Source organism: Bos indicus, chromosome 14, assembly GCF_029378745.1.
Source record: "Bos indicus isolate NIAB-ARS_2022 breed Sahiwal x Tharparkar chromosome 14, NIAB-ARS_B.indTharparkar_mat_pri_1.0, whole genome shotgun sequence".
Taxonomy (NCBI): Eukaryota; Metazoa; Chordata; class Mammalia; order Artiodactyla; family Bovidae; genus Bos; species Bos indicus.
Window position 1 is genome coordinate 51,629,087 of NC_091773.1, and position 14,524 is coordinate 51,643,610.

At 33.4% G+C, this 14,524-nt stretch overlaps 1 protein-coding gene across 7 annotated transcripts in view; it reads left to right on the forward strand.

Moving 5' to 3' along the window:
- Positions 1-14,524, forward strand: part of CSMD3 (CUB and Sushi multiple domains 3) — a 1,461,887-nt gene that overhangs the window by 521,940 nt on the left and 925,423 nt on the right. For all 7 annotated transcript variants that reach the window (XM_070802767.1, XM_070802766.1, XM_070802772.1 and 4 more), the window contains exon 6: positions 4,579-4,691. In XM_070802767.1, coding sequence (XP_070658868.1) covers positions 4,579-4,691 — 113 coding nt within the window. The remainder of the gene's footprint in view (positions 1-4,578; positions 4,692-14,524) is intronic.

Consider the following 14,524-nt stretch of genomic DNA (forward strand, 5'->3'; position numbering starts at 1 on the left):
AATCCATATGGGCCTACTTTCAAGTGACCATAGTAGCTTCATATAGGGATAACAGTGAGTTATATTTAAGAAATATCTCTGTTAGTATTTAATAAATTAATTATCATAAGTAGTTAATTTAATGTAATCTTCTAGTTGTCACATAATCTCACACCTCCTGATAACATGTGAAATATATTGCATATATATGGAAATTCATTTACTAGATTGCTCCATAAGTCACAAAGTCATATTGTATAAATCATGTTTAAATAGTGAGCAATACTAAGAGCAATTTGGAAATTCCATGTGACCCCCTTATAACCAATGAAGCTAAATAGTTTTCTTCTCTGGTGGCAGATGGGCCTTTGGTACACTTGCTTTCTATTTCTTGGTTTGTCTACTGTTACGCTTCATGAGAATAAGCACTGATCTGTTAGGAATTTCTGTTTGGTTCCACCTCTGTTAAATTGTCATTTTTTTTCTCGACCTCATGCATATTTTGCTTCTAGATAATTCTGCTCTAACATCTTCAGTTCTAGCTTTCTCAATTCCTGAAGCTGAATTTAGTTTATAAACTGTTGTTCCACATTAACTATTACTTGCTTTTTTACTCCATTCTATTGCTGGAATTATTTTTGATGTTGCTGAGAAAGGTGGAAAGTTTATCATTTTTATTGTCTGTATCATCTTCTTTCCTCTCATACTTTTCTTGATGTGCTTGTTGAGTTGCTTCTCATCTGTTGGATTTTCTAAGGGTCATTCTCCATACTGTATACTTTAGTCTTTTACAACCATCCATATATTATAGTCTCTCTATATGTAGAAATGTGTGCAGCCTATCAAAAATAATTTAAACTTTCCCTAATGGATGTTTATGCTCAGTGAATTAGGGAAATGAAGAGCATAAAATTATAAATCAAAATCTGGCATGCTATGTACCGAAAATATAATTGTACCAAATCCAAATTTTTTTCATTGAATTTTTGTTTAAACCAAGCCACCCAGAAAGCAAACAAAATTAAATATAACCTGGATACTGAACTTTCTGAAAGAAATGAAGTAAATTTTTAAAAGATGAATTTTAAAATTAAGCATGCATTTTACAAATATTTATTTACTCAATTCAGATTCATTAAAAAAAAAAAAAAAAAACAGCCAGCTCTACTTATGAACAGTTGCACTAAGAACAGAGGAAATAAGACACTGATTCAGTTCAGTTCAGTTGCTCAGCTGTATCCAATTCTTTGTGACCCCATGATCTGCAGCATGCCAGAATCCCTGCCCTTCATCAACTCCCAAAGCTTGCTCAAACTCATGTCCATCAAGTCAGTGATGCCATCCAACCATCTCATCCTCTGTCATCCCCTTCTCCTGCCTTCAATATCTCCCAGCATCACGATCTTTTCCAGTGAGTCCATTCTTCGCATCAGATGGCCAAAATATTGGAGCTTCAACTTTAGCATCAGTCCTTCCAATGAATATTCAGTACTGATTTCCTTTAGGACTGACTGGTTTGATCCCGTGCAGTCCAAGGGACTCTCAAGAGTCTTCTCCAACACTAGTTCAAAAGCATCAATTCTTTGGGGCTCAGCTTTCTTTATGGTCCCAACTCTCACATCCATACATGACTCCTGGAAAAGCCATAGCTTTGGCTAGATGGGCCTTTGTTGGCAAAGTAACGTCTCTGCTTTTTAATATGCTGTCTGAGTTGATTATAGCTTTTCTTCTAAGGAGCAAGTGTCTTTTAATTTCATGGCTGCAGTTACCATCTGCAGTGATTTTGGAGCCCAGGAAAATAAAGTCTCTCACTGTTTCCATTGTTTTCCCATGTGTTTGCTATGAAGTGATGGGACCAGATACCATGATCTTATTTTTTTGAACGTTGAGTTTTAAGCCAGCTTTTTTCACTCTCCTCTTTTATTTTCCTCAAGCAGCTCTTTAGTTCCTCTTTGCTTTCTGCCATAAGGGTGGTGTCATCTGCATATCTGAGGTTGTTACTATTTCTCCTGGCAATCTTGATTCCAGCCTGTGCTTCATCCAGCCCAGCATTTCACATGATGTACTCTACATATGAGTTAAATAAGCCGGGTGACAGTATATAGCCTTGATGTACTCCTTTTTCAATTTGCAACCAGGGTGTCGTTCAATGTCCAGTTCTAATTGGCTTCTTGACCTACATACAGATTTCTCAGGAGGCAGGTAAGGTGGTCTGGTATTCCCATCTCTTTAAGAATTTTCCACATTTGTTACGATCCACACAGTCAAAGGCTTTACCATAGTCAATGAAGCAGATGCTTTTCTGGAATTCTCTTGCTTTTTCTATGTTCCAATGGATGTTGGCAATTTGATTTCTCATCCTCTGCCTTTTCCAAATCCAGCTTGAACATCTGAAAGTTCTCAGTTCACGTACTGTTGAAGTGTGGCTTGGAGAATTTTGAGCATACTTTGCTAGTGTGTGTGATGAGTGCAACTGTGCAGTAGTTTGAACAATCTTCGGCATTGCCCTTCTTTGGGATTGGAATGAAAAATGACCTTTTTCAATCCTATGGCCACTGCTGAGTTTTCCAAATGTGCTGGCATGTTGAGTGCAGCACTTTGACAGCATAATCTTTTGGGATTTGAAATAGCTCATATGGAATTCCATCACCTCCACTAGCTTTGTTCATAGTGATACTTCCTAAGGCCCACTTAACCTCACACTCCAGGATGTCTGGCTCTAGGTAAGTAATCACACCATTTTGATTATCTGGGATCATTAAGATATTTTTTGTATAGATCTTTTGTGTATTCTTGCCACCTCTTCTTAATATATTCTGCTTCTGTTAAGTCTGTACCATTTCTGTATGGTTAGGTCCATAACATTTCTGTATCAATTTAATACACTGGTAGGGATAAGTTAAAGAGAATTCATTCTAAAGCTGGTGGAGAAATGAGAAACATATGTGACAGAAGCCACCTTGTTCATCTTGCTTGCTGTATGCTGCTAAGTCACTTCAGTCGTGTCCGACTCTGTGTGACCCCATAGACGGCAGCCCACCAGGCTCCCCCATCCCTGGGATTCTCCAGGCAAGAACACTGGAGTGGGTTGCCATTGCCTTCTCCAATGCATGAAAGTGAAAAGTGAAAGTCAAATCGCTCAGTCATGTCCGACTCCTAGCGAGCCCATGAACTGCAGCCTACCAGGCTCCTCCATCCATGGGATTTTCCAGGCAAGAGTACTGGAGTGGGGTGCCATTGCCTTCTCCGTTGTTCATCTTAGAATCCATGAAAATTGGATTTCACAATAATGTTGCCAAGCCCACTGTATACATTCTTGGGCACAGTGATACAATGAATGTGAATTCGTAATTTTTGTGCTGTGGCAGGTGGTCATCCACTAAAAGCGATGGCTAGCTCCCAAGCATCCTAGGAAATGTGAGTTTAGGGGAATAAAAGGGAAGGATGTAGGATAAAATGTTTTTGTTTCACTATCTACACTTCACTACTGATTACATGTGCAAGATGGATATTCTAATCTCCCCCTACCTGTCTCTGAGATGAATGACTGCCAAGCATTGAGAGAAGAGTTGTAATCTCCTGCCCCAATATACGTGCACACACACACACACACACACACACACACACACACACCCCAAGTGGTCTAGTTTGTCTTCCTATGAAGAAAGAAAGAAAAGTATAGGCTTTGAAGATTGGGAAAGATATGCCATATAGTGGTATTAGGAAACCTTTTCTAGAATTCTGCTTCACGATGTAATAGTCTTTTGAGAGCATTTCACCTTGGCTTTATAACACATATCTACTATTTAAATAGATTTATAGGGTGGTATTTTTTGTTGAATTAAATCAGAAAACCTGCTTTGCTGGAAATCTTCAAAAGATTATAGAGCTTTGAAAGTTATTTCATCTGTTAATCATGACCAATATCTGGGGCATAGTTTTAAATATTTGCTTTAAGGAGATTATGCAATAATCTCTGTGACTAGATACCTGGTGACTAAGTATATATACAAAATACAATCTGTTTTCTATCAATTGAAGCAGAACTCTAGTGCCTTATAGTATTGTAATGAAAGCTAATCATACAAATGTACAATGCTATGAAATTACATTAAAATAGTGCTTGTTCTAGGAAATAGTGAAATCTTCCATTGAATGTGAAATGTTAAAAATATATAACATGGAAAAAACTATATCAATTGCTTTAAAGTCTGTTTTGTAATTATTACCATATCAATACATACATAGGTTATGCAGTGACCAACAGTATTAGCTAAGCAGCCATTATGTTTATTATTATCTACTTAATAAATTTGGGAGAATCAAAAAAAATTTTTTTTTTGAGAATCAAAAATTACATTTAGTTTCCAGTTGATTTTACTCCTATATGCAACCTGATTGGAACAGCTTATTTTGAAATTATGCTATTCTATGATTGACTTTTCTATGCATAAAACTATTTCACTTGTGCTTAAAAAGGGAGCAGTGAAAAGTTATGAATATTGTATACAGGTAAACTTTTTTGGGTCCCAATTCAGTGGCAATGTTTACTACTGAAAAGCTTTTTAAATTTGTTTGTTGTTGTCTTCCATAATTCAGGTTATCTGGAATGAATATACCACCACCAATTATCAGCAACAAAAACTGGCTCAGACTGCATTTTGTTACAGACAGCAATCATCGATACCGTGGATTTAGTGCTCCGTATCAAGGTATATTTAACTAATACCTCTGCCTCTTTTGACGTGTAAAATGATTTTGGTATACATAACTGCATTTTATGTTAGAGGCAAAATATCTTTATCTTAAAACATGGTAATTTGAGTAAGCAAAAATGACCATTTTATTGCTAAGGCAATATTGTGATCATAACTAAATTGCAGTATAAAAGTTAGTTGGGTTTTATAGCACACTGTCCAGAATAAAGAATATTATAACCTCCAAAAGATAATGTGTAACATGTAATATTTATCTTTAAGAAAGTGCTTCAGCAGTGGGACATGCTACCCAAACATGTACCACAAAACACTGCAGAAAATTCTGAACAGAGTCTTCATCAATTGAAATCCATTTCCATATACAGTGTTTTTGTGGATGCTATTTTAGTTAACCTTGTTAAGATTGCTGTCTACCATTTTTATTAACAGGTATAATTTTGAATAAGTGAGATATAGTATTTGCTATATTAACTTAAAAAAACTGTTTAGAACTTGATTATTATGAGGATGGAGTATTAATAAAAATGTGCTTTCTGTAATGTTTAGTAATATTATGTGGATTTAGTGCATTTTATCCTCAGACTACTTATTTAAATAATTCATTTCATTCTCAGCAGTGTATTAGCTACTATTCAGTGAACATTGCCACAGTTACATATTTCCATTTATCTATTTTTTTACAATACTTTCCTTTTTAGTAATCTTCAGTATTAAGCACTTTAGGAATTTAATATGATGGCTTTCAGCAGCTTATAGTTAATAACTGAAATAGTGTTAGACTACATATTGTTTTCTGGAATACAGATTTCAACAATTTATACTTTGTATACCAGTAACCTTTCTACAGCTACCCTGTCAATACGTTTCTCATAATAATAGCAAAAGATTAATATGATTGGAATTTGTAATAGTGTATTGGGTGTCACTATAATAAAAATTCCAAAGATTTTAACTCAAGATATTAGACAAAGTCCACTGTAGAAAAATCTATAATTTCTATTGTAAAGTTGTTGATTCAAATGGAAACATGAATGCAGATTTTCTCTTAAATCTGTGCATTGTATTAACATCTCTTACGATAGCATATATTTTTAAAATGAAAATTAAATATCTATAGAAATTTTTTTCCTTTATTTTATTAAAAATAACTGGGCATATTACTTAAATCTTATGATTTTTAGCCAGTGTCATTTTAAAATTTGCAATCACATTTTGCTGCATTTTTACTTAAATTTTAAAAATTTTTGTGTGCTTCAGAAATAAGAGGACTCTTTAAGTGAAAATAAATAGTTTGTGTAGAGCCTCTTTATTTCTGGGTTCACCCCTTTCCTTATGGAGTTTTCCACTCACATGATTTTATGGCTCTGATTTCCCTCTACAATGAGTTAAAGCAGATGGCATGGCAGATATTCAAATGATTATCATCTTTGACTCATGTGGTGATCCTTTCTGCTCGATTCATGGACTCCTTCAGTAAGATGTACTCTTTATCTGAATAGAAATAAAGTAGCACTTATTTTATATTGAAATGTACAACTTGCAGAGAGAAAAAAAAAAACATAGATGTCCTGTCTTAAAAAATAAAGTGGTATTTCATTTGCTGTATGCTGTATGGTTTCATAAAAATGGTATCTTTAGATAGATTGTTTTCCATTACAAGACAGTAGTACAAAATTGTTAGTAAATTTGTGTACTTAATTATCAATATTCTACTGACTGGTCTTAAATTGACTTTTATAGTACGTTCAAGATTCAGTTTGATTTTCCTGCATTGCCTATCCAGTTTCAGCACTGAAAAGTAACATATAAAAAAATTTACTGTAGAAAAATAGGAAGTGTTTTATGGGATATGAATTATTTCTATTTTTAGCAGGAAAAGGAGCTCAAATGAGGATGACTTTAGATATAATCTGTATCTTCACACTATAGAGGGAATAAGGTGGCCTGAGAAAATGTAAGCTATAATTTTATAATAAAATCAAGGAAAAGTTTTAATATATAAAAGCATACCTTTGCACTGTATCCTTTTAAAACTTTCCTGATTCAGCCTTGAGTTTTTCAACTGCATTATCTTCAAAAAACATTTTACCTAAACCACAGAAGTTCAGTTGGAGAAGTAATTATTGAAACTATAATCAAAGAAATTCGGATTAACAAATACTCTGCTAGGCTAACTTAAATAGCTATAAAATTCATAATTCCACAATCTGACATCCTGAATACATGCCCAGACATGAAATGATAATCATGATTTTTAGATTGTTTTGTGCTACCATATAATTTCAGTAGTATCTAAATTGTAACCAATTCAAGATAGAAAATTTTGTAGAATATTCTACTCAAAAGTCACCACCAGGTCTCCATGTGGCATGATTTCCTAATAACTCAAATACTTATTGAGTACTTGTAATTATTATTGATTTATATTGTTTCCAAAGATTGATGTTTTTCCCCCTAATGTTTTTGTTTAATCTGTATTATTTATATTATGAAAATAAGCTGAAAACTCCTAAGATTCCTAAGTACCACTAGCTATTTTTAATAGCTTGCTCCATAATTGATCCTGTAATTGATAGTATAGGCATATAGATACAGCAACATGCTTTCCCCCATAGAGCTTCCTTTCAGTTATGTTATATGGCTTCTTTATTATTTTATATACAGCAATTTAAATAGGGTTGTGTAGAGTTTGAGGATACACTCTGACAAATATTTATGTTCTGACTCAAAAGTAGTGAGAAAAATCATGGTTTAAATGAAATACCTTTGATACAGAAAATGCTTTTCCTCCCCTTGGTCCCACATTGAATATATTCACTCCTGTCTAAAACAAATAAAGCATACCCCCCAAATTTATTTATATTGGAAATATCTTCTTTTAAAGTTCTATTATTATCTGTTCTATGCTTTAAAACTTTTCCTTTTTCAATTTTCAATTCTCCCTCAAAGGAAGATTTCAATATCGTTTTTCCGTATTAGTCTTTGATTTTAAATAAGATTCTTATATTTAATTTACATTATTCTCTTCTAATAAGAACTTGAATAGTGCTACTTCACACATAATAGTGAAACTTTTCTTTATCTGTGGTGTTTTCAAGTTCTCTTATTTATTTATAGAAATCCCCATATTATTGTCACTTATAAACCTAAAATCTATTATTTTCTATTTGCATGAATAATAATCAATTTTCTTAATTTCTAAGTTGGAAGGAGATTTTCAGATGACAACCATAGAGAAAATTTTACCTCTACATGATGTTTATTAAAAACTATAATTTTTATCAGATATTCAAGTGTGAAATATTATTACAACATTTTCATTTTAAGTTATTTGACGTATCACACTTTTTAATATACAAAGATACAATTCCTGTATTCATAAAATTGTCTTTGGCATGCAAATTTAGGAATTACAGTATTTAAATAATTATAAATATGTAAATATATGAGTAATCTTATATTTGTCTTCTAAATCTTTATAGATTTTATCACAGTTTGATTTTTCTTTTGTCTTCCATAATATTGTTGATATGATTCTTTTTATGCATATCAACATTTTGTAGACACTTAGTTTTAATTCAACAAAGGTATGCCAATAGTAATAGAATGTGTTCTCAATTTATGTATAAAATGTTTTATAATATTCTAAAAGGGATTAGCATTTTCAGATGAGCAATGCATCTTTTTGGTAAGGAAATCATACTTAATGGACAGACCTTTCAAATTCTATTGAAAATTCACGTAAACTCCAGTTACACTGAGGCCCTTGGCATTTTAGATGCACATAATATAATCTGGAAATAACTTCCGAGGACTCTATATTTTACATTTGGAAGGGTTTTGACTTAAGTGTGTGTGCACTGTCACTGAGCAAAATAAATAAAAATATCAGGGATGCAGCGTAATATAGTGGGAAATAATAGAATTTGACGGTCAGAAGGTGAGTGTTGAATTGTGAAGTTACTAATTGCTATCTGAGTTGTCTTAAGCCTTGGTTTCCCAAAGAGTTAAAATATTCACAATAGATAGACATGTTATCTTGGTGTAAATCAAAAGATATTAGGATTTCTTTTAATAAAATTCGGACATGCAAGTGAATAAAGATACTATTTAATGAAAGAGATAATCAACTATATGGGATGAATGAGAAGCACATTGTCTAACCATGAGGTACAGATAGTTAAAAAAAAATTGTGATGAAGCGTAAAATTTAAATCCAGCACTCACAATTAAAAGGAAAAATGTAAAGTTTTGTTATTTCTCACTATCACAAATGGTGTCCATATTTCTCCAGGAACAAAAGCACTTTTCCTTAGAACTTAAATTTAAATTACAATTTTAGTGAAAGTGTAACTGAAAAACAGTTTCCTCTGTATTACAGAATTTTAAAAATCATAAAGTTTGAAAATAGAGCACAGCATCAAAGCAATTCTGTTTAAATGCACTGTTTTCTAATTTTGTTTAGATAATCAGCTTTTCCTAGTTTCCTTTATACCTTGTTTAAAAAAAAGGCAGGGAATCATATTTCAGCATCTAATCTTGAAATAGCTCCTCTAACTTAATAACTATCAATGTGAGTCAATGTTTATGATTTCAGGATTGAAGGTGGGAGCATGATATAGTAAGAGAATATCACCTCTTTTGGTTTGGACAATTGAAGTGTAGTTTACTTTCATGGGAGTGTAGCACATGGACAAATAGGCTCTTTTTCTGATAAAGACAGTGGGCATAGCCTTGTCAGCACAATTTAAGAAATAGTGATATATATATATATATGTGTGTGTGTGTGTGTGTGTGTATGTGTGTGTGTGATGTGTGTGTGTGTGCACGTGCTCAGTCACTCAGTCACATCCAACGCTTTCTGACCCAGTAGACTGTAGCCTGCCAGGCTTCTCTGTCCATGGAGTTTTCCAAGCAAAGTACTGGAGTGGGTTGCCATTTCCTCCTCCAGGGTATCTTCCTGACCCAGAGATCGAAGCCATACCTCTTGCATCTCCTGCACTGGCAGACAGATTCTTTACCTCTGAACAACCTGGGAAGTTTATATGTGTGGTAGTAGATATTGTTTCAATTTTAATTGACCACATTCTGAGAGAACATTCACAAGCTGAATTTGAATCCTTATCTTAATCCCCTTTTCATACATGGACAAACTGCATTATTTTAAGCTTATATAAATTGTTCACGCATGCTAAGTCAATTCAGTTGTGTTCTCTGTGTGACCCTATGAACTAACTGTAGCTTGCCAGGCTCGTCTGTCCATGGGATTCTCCAGGCAAGAATACTGGAGTGGACTGCCATGCACTCTTCCAGGGGATCTTCCCAATCCAGGGATCTAACCTGTGTCTCTTATGTCTCCTTCATTGACTGGCAAGTTCTTTACCACTAGGACCACCTGGGAAGCCTTATAAATTAAACTAGATATTTCATTTACTGAGTTTTAAGAGAATAGGAAGTTGAGTTCTATTGGTCTGTAGAGTTTGAAAATAGTTCCTAATCTTGTCACTTGTTTTATTTCCTTTTGATTTTAATAGCAATGTAACCATTATATCATCATGTATCTTTTAGTGCTAAATAGTTACTTTACCTTGAAATACTTAAAAAAGAAACTTCTTTTACTTCTCTGTCTTTATGAACCTCTCTGGTCTATGAGAGTCAACTTAATTAATATAATGTCTACAGAACCCATGACAATAATTAAAAGAAGATATTTAGTTGTCAGAATGGTCTAAGTAACCATTGGTCTAAAACAACCATTAAAAACTCCCTGATAACATTTTCTTGCATGATATAACTGTATATTTCATAGTTATGGCAATGTAACATTTAAGGCCTTTGACCGTATTAGTTGATAATGATGTTAGAATTAAATTCTTCCATAGCTGACTATGGGGTTTCCCTGGTGGCTTAATGGTAAAAGAATCCACCTGCAATGCAAGAGACATGGGTTCAATCCCTGGGTTAAGAAGATCCCCTGGAAAAAGAAATGACAACCTACTCCTGTATTTTTGCCTGGGATATACCATAGACAGAGGAATCTGGCATGCTACAGTCCAACAGGTTGCAAGAGTTGGACAAGACTTAGCCACTAAACCACCACCATCACATAGCTGACTATATTTATGTTTTCATTTCAATCCTTACAATTTATTTGCCAGTCATATATCTCCCAACATAAAATTCTGTTCATAAATTATGGGTGTATTTAACAGTAAACTGGGTAATTGCCATTTAATTTCAAATGAAATTTGAAATGTGTAGAGAAGTAGTCATGTAAATCAGCATATTAAATACGGGATTGAGATTCTGTTACGAAAATTTCATTATTTTCTAAAGAACTGAATCCATCTTCATAATACTGATACTAGAGGAACCCTGACTTATAGATAAAAAGGGAAATATGGCAGATCGTTACTTTAAAAAAAGGACTATGCTGCTTACATTTTCTGTGTTCTTAATGTGTTTAATATATGAAAGTCAAAGTCACTCCATCATGTCCAACTCTTTGCGACCCCATGGACTATACAGTCCATGGAATTCTCCAGGTCAGAATTCTGGAGTGGGTAGCCATTCCCTTCTCCAGGGGATCTTGCCAACCCATGGATCAAAACCAGGTCTCCCATATTGCAGGTGGATTCTTTACCATCTGAGCCACCAGGGAAGCCCATTATATATATATATATATATATATATATATATTCACACAAATATATATATACACAAACCCATTATTGATCTATTTTACAGTGAAAATCAAGTTACATTAACCTTATTTTAATATCTCATTGAATTTGTGAAAACCAAGATATATCTTAGTAAAATAAATAGAATTTAGATTACTATATTTAAGTATCAATAGAACTGTTATTAATAGGAGATAATCTATCAAATATCCAGTTTTAATGTAGATCATATACTAAAACATCTAGCAGGTTTAAAATATAGTACTTGATGACTATAAAACTGAAAAAAGTTTTGATTTACATTTTAGTTTGGATCACACATGCCTACTATTGATAGAATAAAGTTAAAATTTCACAACCTCTGCTATGAGAAAAGTCTCTTTTGTGTTAACTCAGCTTTCTTGTGGTGGCCTTCAAACTTTCATGGCTTAGGCCACTTCCTACTTCCTTTTTAAAGCAAACTTCTAGTTATAAGTGATATCTTTTGAACCCTCATAGTGATGAGTTGAAACCTACTGGTCATATATAGAACCCCAGTTCTTATTCAAACATATTAACTGGTTTCAGTGAAGACTTCATTTCTTGGTACCTGAGATTTCTGAAGATACCACTGCTGGTGTTCACAGGCAATTTGTAATTTTTGATTTTTGCATGGTCAGTTATCTACCTTTCTGATTGTACTCCATACCTTTTGCTGGGTCTTCCATTCAGTCTGGCTATAACTCTTTTAACTACATATTCTATAATAAATTTTCCTTTTCCCTTACCATGATAGACCAGTGGCAGGGTCCTGGCTGTCTGTTAACTCACTCATATGTTTCTGCCACCCAAAACTGTCCTTCAGTGAAGTATAAAACTCTCAATTTGTTGAACATATATTATGCTTTGTGTGCTACTGAATGTGTATATGTATTTAAGAGGCTTATATTTTTCCATAAATCAGTGCTGTAGGACTTCAGAATTAATTCCTTTAGCCAATGGGTTTTAACAAATCTGTATAAAATTTTGAGCTATCCTCGCTAACCTCTATCCTCCACGAGAGATTTTATATGAAGGTGCAGCTTATACTTCTTATTCCTATCAGATGTTGGGAGAACTTCTCTCTTGTCATGTCCTGAGTTTTCACTAGTAATGGCTTTTGGTAAAGTTCTGTTAACTGAGTCTTCCAGGCTTGCCTCTTGATCAAAAATGTGACTCTCAAGATTAACATGTGGGTTGGACTCTGAAAGTAAAAGTGTTAGTTGCTTAATCGTGTCTGACTTTTTGGGACCATGTGGACTGTAGCCCACCAGGCTCCTCTGTCCATGGAATTCTCTAGGCAAGAATACTGGAATGGCTAGCCATTCACTTTTCCAGAGTATCTTCTAGACCCAGGGATCAAACCCAGGTCTCCTGCATTCCAGATGAGTTCTTTACCACTGAGCTACTAGGGAAGCCAGGTTTGGGCTCTAAATAATGTAATTTTCAGTCAAGGTTGTACAAGAACTCTCCCAAATAAGATGAATCCAAGGTAATCAAAGAATGAGAAAATTCACGGAATCATGATTAATAGTAACAAGAAGTACAAATATTTAGATGTTCAAAATAGCCTACTTTTATTAAGTGAAAAACTGTTCTCCTTGAGGAAATATGCATGTTATCTTTCCTATGTAAACTTAAAAGATATTCTGTATTGATTTAATAATATTCAAGCTACACTTACAGCTTCAATTATTTTTTAAAATACATTGTCTACAATACTTACTGTCTTTATTATCCCAACTAACTTTGAATTAACATTTCCCTTTCAGTTAATGTGATTTCTATCCAATACTTTAAATTATTATAAATTTAATTAATTAGTAATAACTTTTTAGTCTTTAATTGTATGGATTTCTTGTATTTCCAAGTATACAAAAATTTAAGGCAAAGTATTACAAAATTTGCCCTTGTTTTATGGTAGTACCACATGGTGTTTCGTAATGGTTCCATTTAGCATTCATTTATATATGAATGTATTTGGTAGCATTTTAGTCACAATAAGGAGTCTTAAATCTTCACATTTACTATCTCTAGTGAGGGCACATCACCTGAAGAATAGCATCAACAAAAAATAATTGATGAAGTTGGCGTTTAATAAACAAAATTCACTGTTTTATAATTCTGCTGAGATGATTAAGATATTGAACAGGTAATTTTAGTTTCTAGTAATGACTCAATAATTGCACAAAATGACCTACAAAGGGCTTCAGTCAACCACAGCAGGTAGAAGTAGTCAAACACACTGGAAGTGATGGATTCCTCCATTTCAGTATGGAAAATGGAGTTTGAGGCAATAAGCCTATAGGCTTTAATTATTTATTTTTTAGGTAGTTTTACCATGCCACTTGAAAATGACATTATGGGATTAAAATCCCAAGACTTTTAAATTCAAATTCAAAGACATTTAGAAATAGCTAAAGGTAATTTAAGAAAAGTTTGTTTAAATTTACAAAGATAGTATTAACTTAGGGTTTTCCTAAAGTTTAGAGTTGTATGGTGATCGATAGTCATGTGGAGGTCAATTTTGTGGCCCAAAACACTTTGGAGTCACCGGGTTAAACAAATTTAAACTGAATTATTTAAGTAGATAAGCCCTTTTTTAGCATTTTTTGGAACTACTATTCCTCAGGACACATTTTGGGAAATGATCCTATAAATTATGATAGAAAAGATTGACTTTTATCTGCCAATAAATTTACCATCACTTAGTCTGTTCTTTTCTTCAATTATTTAGTTCACTGAAACTATTAAATGAAGCATGTTAACTGCTAATATTTAATTAAATTAGTCCAATTTTTAGATTAAAGCTCACATTAGAGATGTATTATAGAAAATTTATTTACTTACTTACCCACCATCTGATTTTGTTCAACAAAAATATTTCTGAGTACTTACTCTGTACCAGAAACTGTAGTATACTAGACTCCGGTATACAATCCTTGAATTAAGAGAGCTTTTTGCCTAGTATATAAAATATGAGTGAGTATTCTATTAGGAGAAAAGTAATTTATAAAATGTTATAATTTAGAATATGTAAGCTCATGTGGGCAGTGAAGGAGAATGTATGGTCCTGGAAAGCTTCCAGACTTGAGTCTGAAGGATGCAGAATAGTATTCCATTACA